The sequence below is a fragment of the Akebia trifoliata genome, unplaced genomic scaffold, assembly GCF_017979445.1.
Source record: "Akebia trifoliata isolate Shusen 1 unplaced genomic scaffold, ASM1797944v1 Contig00295, whole genome shotgun sequence".
Lineage (NCBI taxonomy): Eukaryota > Viridiplantae > Streptophyta > Magnoliopsida > Ranunculales > Lardizabalaceae > Akebia > Akebia trifoliata.
Genome location: NW_028236943.1, coordinates 32,206 through 37,500, shown reverse-complemented (window position 1 = coordinate 37,500; position 5,295 = coordinate 32,206). Strand labels below are relative to the sequence as shown.

General features: G+C 35.0%; 1 protein-coding gene across 1 annotated transcript in view; it reads left to right on the top strand.

Moving 5' to 3' along the window:
* Positions 1-3,964, top strand: part of LOC147381695 (G-type lectin S-receptor-like serine/threonine-protein kinase LECRK3) — a 5,746-nt gene extending 1,782 nt beyond the window's left edge. The window contains exon 3 of the mRNA XM_086430071.1: positions 2,100-3,964. Coding sequence (XP_086286197.1) covers positions 2,100-3,911 — 1,812 coding nt within the window. The 3' untranslated portion in view covers positions 3,912-3,964. The remainder of the gene's footprint in view (positions 1-2,099) is intronic.
* The last annotated feature ends 1,331 nt before the right edge of the window (positions 3,965-5,295 follow it).

Sequence of the window (5,295 nt, the reverse complement as noted above, 5' to 3'; positions counted from 1 at the left end):
TTCTACCACATCAAAGAAACTATTCAAATCACAAAAATGCTCTCCATATTTGCTAAACTAACATGGATATGAATTGAATGAACCCCTTTAAATATGTAGTAGAGAAATTTATCGGGTAGACATTCCTATTGCAATTTTATTATAAAAATCCCCTGGAGTTCTGACAACTCTAAGGGTAGACATTCCTATTGCAATTTTATTATAAAAATCCCTTGGAGTTCTGACAACTCTAAGGGAACCTTACTCTATCAAGTTTGTAAACCAGTGATCCGCGTCATTAAATTCAAATTCATGCGCTTGATTTGTTACTCAACAAACCTTGGTCTGGATCCTAACCGCATAAATCTTTGGCAACCAAGAAATTGATCTAATGCCAAGGGTTATAGAGGAAAACTTTTAAAAACTTCATAATTTTATTTATTTTTTTTTTTTTGAAAAATGGTTAGTTTCACTGTTTAATTCTTGTTTTAAATTTGAGAGTTTGTAGCCATCATTTTAAACAACTTGGAGAAAAATAAAAAAGGATTATCTATATATATAATATGAGTTATTTTCATGAAGTCTAGAAGTCTGTGGTATTGGATTTGATCATCCATGTGTGCCAACGACTCTTAGTAAGGTTTGAAATCTTACTAAGTTAGTCATGCTAGCCTGATTCATGAAGTAAGGTTGGTTCAGTATCAAACTCGACAAAATAAGGGAGTTTTATTACCCATAAACTTTACATCTAAGCTCTTGGCACCTTTTGGCAACCTTCTTATTGGAATTACCAACATACCCATCAAATGAACTTTTCAAATTAAAAAACACTCAGTACTTTTTACTATATCATACCTATGGATTTAAAAAAACCTAAACCAAATATATAGTAACTTGCATATTGAACTTATAAAAATAATATCTCATCGAAGAAACTATTGAAATTATGGAAACACTCCTCAGTACATAGGACCTTTGTTGAGGGTTATTATTGTATTTTGAATAGTTTATTTGATAAGGGGGTATTTTTGTAAACTTAAAACTAATCAAGAGGTTTTTTGTAATTTTTAATATCTTTGATGAGAGATAATTCATGAATTCATATGGATGTTATTGTTTTAAGTATTGAAGGCTATTTTTTGTAATTTGAATAATTAATTTGATAAGTGATACTTCAGAAATTTCAATAGGCAAGTTGACGTATCCTTGATGAAGGGTATTTTTTAAAATTCATATGCATTTACTGTAGGCGTTGGTAATTTTTGTACTTTTTTTTCTTTAATAAAATTTTGCTGTTTGGTTAGCCCAAAAAAAATGTGTTGGGGGCTATTTTATAATTTGAGTAACTTTTTCGATTAGGGTCATTTTGTATTGAGTAATGATAGTCTGACATCCCCACGTGGCATACTCCCCCACACACCCTTAACGTGGCATGTGCCATAACCATAGATTTTTCTTCAGGATATACAACAGTACATATTTATGAGGATGTGCAATTGTGTATCCCGATGAAAAATCTATGATTCTAGCACATGCTACGTTAGGGTTGGCAATGATCCGAAATATACCCCATGTCTGAACTGATCCGATTCGGAAAAAAAAATGAAAAATCGGATTTTTGGATCAAATTCGGATTGGAATCTTCTATCCAAAATAATTTCGGATTGGATTTGGATCTACCCCAATCCACTCTGAAAAAATTCGATCCGAACATATTTTAATAATTTTTTTTTCTTAATTTTATATAAATACATAGAGATAGAAAGGTTTAGTCTTTTTTATTTTCCTCTATATTTGTAGTAGGAAAGTAGAATTTTTATAAAATTTTATTTTCTAAATTTTTTTAACATTGTTCGGATTGGATCGATTTTGGATGAAGGATGAAATGAACAGATCGGATTCGGTTCACATATTCATTAAATCCGTTCGAATCGGATCGGAATGGTACTGAACCGATCTGTTGCCAGTCTTATGCCACGTGGAGGTGTCAAATTATCACCACTCTTTTGTATTTTGTTATCCAAGATAATGTAGATGAATGTATTCTCATAAATTCATATGCATGTTATAATGGCAAGTAATCGATTATCATTTTATATTTTCTACATAGATACTGTTAGATTCATGTAATTATTGCATCCAATAATCAAATAAAATTCTATTATATTACAGAAACCTCAAACGAAGGAGATAATGTGACACTAAATCTTGACAGCAATGGTCACCTATACATGCTCAATTACACTGGTTTCAGCATACATAATTTTAGTAATATTGGCGTGTTTCCTTCCAATAATGAAACAATATTCTACCGCTTGACTATCGACGTAGACGGGATTTTAAGGTTGTATTCACACAATTTCGATCAAAATGGTAATTGGTCCATGAAGTGGAATTCGTCGGACAATAAGTGTGATCCTATAGGCATTTGTGGCCTAAATGCGTACTGTACGCTAATGGATCAAGAACCTCTCTGTCTTTGTCCACATGGTCTTGATTACATCGATGACGCTGAAAAGACCTTGGGCTGTAAGACGAACACCAGTGCGGAAGGTTGCAGAAGCAAGGATGAACATTTCAAATACACCATTTATACTTCAGAGCTGATAAGTTGGGAAGACGATTCATACTTCGTTTCACCATCTACGACCGAAGAAGATTGCAAGGACATCTGCCTGAAGGATTGCAACTGCGAGGTTGCAATATTTGCAAACTTAGAATGCAGAAAACAAAGACTCCCACTGAGATATGGGAAGAGAGATATAGGTGAGTCTAGCAAAGTTCTTATCAAGGCAATGAATGTCGTCGACTTTGGGAACAATGGAAATTTCTCCACTACAAGCAAAGTAGCCAAAGAAAGCAATAAAGAGCTGCGAATCGACATTCTAATTATTAGTATTGTGGTTCTTGCTATTGCTTTTATTGTCATTGGGACTACTGGTGTTTTTATTTACAGACAACGTATTAGGGCGTACAAAAGGATCTCAGAGCAAGGGAGCATCGGGTTAAGTGAAGGGGTCTCTATACAATCATTTACTTATGATGAACTCGAGAAATCAACAGATGGATTCAAGGAAGTGTTGGGTAAGGGATCTTTCGGAACAGTTTTTAAAGGGAGTCTATCAAACAGCCAAAGACAAGAGGGAGTCATTGCCGTCAAGAGACTAGAAAGATTGTTGGATGAAGGAGAAAGGGAGTTCAAAACTGAGATGAGAGTGATTGGGAGAACACATCACAGAAACCTAGTCCAATTGCTCGGTTACTGCCATGAAGGCTCTAATAGGCTTCTAGTTTACGAGTATATGTGCAATGGGTCGCTCGCAAACTTCCTCTTTAATCCCGAAAAATGCCCAAATTGGGATGAAAGAGTGAGAATTGCTTTAAACATAGCTAGAGGCATCTTATATCTCCATGAAGAGTGTGAGATCCAAATCATCCATTGCGACATAAAGCCTCAGAACATACTCATGGATGAGTACCATTGCGCGAAAATAGCTGATTTTGGGTTGGCTAAGTTACTAAAGCCGGACCAAACAAGGACTTATACTGGTATCAGAGGGACTAGAGGGTATGTTGCACCCGAATGGCATCGAAATATGCCCATAACCGTCAAGGCGGATGTGTACAGCTTTGGGATTGTGCTTTTGGAGATCATATGTTGTCGAAGGCATTTGGAGATGGAGCTGATTGAGGAAGAAGTTGTTCTTGTGAATTGGGTGTACGAGTGTTTCGAAAATCGTGAGGTGGGTAAGTTGGTGAAGGATGAAGAGGTGGAAAAGACAAGGTTGGAAAGAATGGTGAGGGTGGCTTTGTGGTGCATCCAAGACGAGCCATCCCTTCGCCCTTCGATGAAGAAGGTGGTCCTGATGCTGGAAGGGACTATAGAGATTCCAGTTCCTCCTGGTCCTACTTCTTTTCTTAGTTCAATCTAAAGGAATCTTCCATGCATCCAACATATGGCGTTCTTTTTCTCGTTCCAGTTCTAGCTTCTAATTATAAAATAATTCATTTTGTATTTTTTTTTATGTTGCTCCATAAGTTGGCCTTTGATAAATAAGATGAAAACAAAATTAGTTTGTTATGACCCAAATGCTGTAACTTTGAGAAAAATTGAACCTTGGCTCTTTTTGGTTGGATTAATTTGTATTTATTGAAGAGTTTTAAAAATATATATGATTAGTTACTTGTGAACAATAAAAGCTTTTACTGTAACTATTTATTTGTTTTCTTCCATCCGTATAATTTTTTTAATAGTCTTCCAACTAGGCCATCTAAGTAGATCACACATTAACCTCCATGAATACATGATTATAAAAAAAACGAAAAACAAAAAAAAGTAGATCATACATTAAAACTAATGGTTTTCTCAAATTGACTATCTTTAGGTTTTTCTTAAAGAAAAAAAATCAAGTGATGTTTGAAAAAAGGCCAAGATTAAGGCCATGTTCGTTCGGGCTTTTGATTCTAACTTTTTTTAGCTTTTTTGACTTTTAAGCCCAAAAAGCCGGAGTAACAATGTTCGTTTGGGTTTTTCTACTCCAACAACTTTTAATTAAAGTAAAAAAAATGGCTTGTTTTAGAGGTGGCCCAAGCCTGCTTCTTCGTAAGGCTCTTGCGCGAAGCCAGTTACCGAAAAACAGTTCAAACATAATTACTTAAATGCCCCCCACCTTTAACTGAATTTCCAACCCAAATATACCTAAAATCGAAAGAGAAATCGGATTTTCTCTATCTCACTCTCTCTCTCATGTCGTCTTCTTCTGTAAATCTCCATCTCACTTGTCAAGGATTTTTGCAAACCCCAAAACGACTCAGTCCTGCTCGAACAAGAATCCAAACTCCTTTCTCTTCACATCTATGTGGCCATTTCAAGGTAAGAGTATCCTTCTCAACCCTTAGTTTGATTCGATTATCACGATTTGTAGAATTCCTGGTTTCTGGTAATCCTCATACCCACCTCCCTTTTAAATCCATTCTCATAGCAGAGCTTATTAGCTGATCTCATTTATTGGTAATTTCTTTTGGTAGTTTTCTAGATCTGAAATCCGTCGAAATGGATTTGATTTGCAACATAATCTAGTTCGAATCAGGTTCACGGATGAGGAATTTTGTGATTTAAGAGAAAATATGATATGAATGTGATCTTATATGCTAATACCTTAATAAGAGATTTAGGGAGTATTTGGTAGTGGAAATAAGTTAATTCCGATAGACTTCCAACTTTAAAAATGTTGTAAATTAGTTGGTTTACATGTTTTATTTTGTTACATGCCTATTTTAATAACCTCAAACTCACACACACACACACACACATAT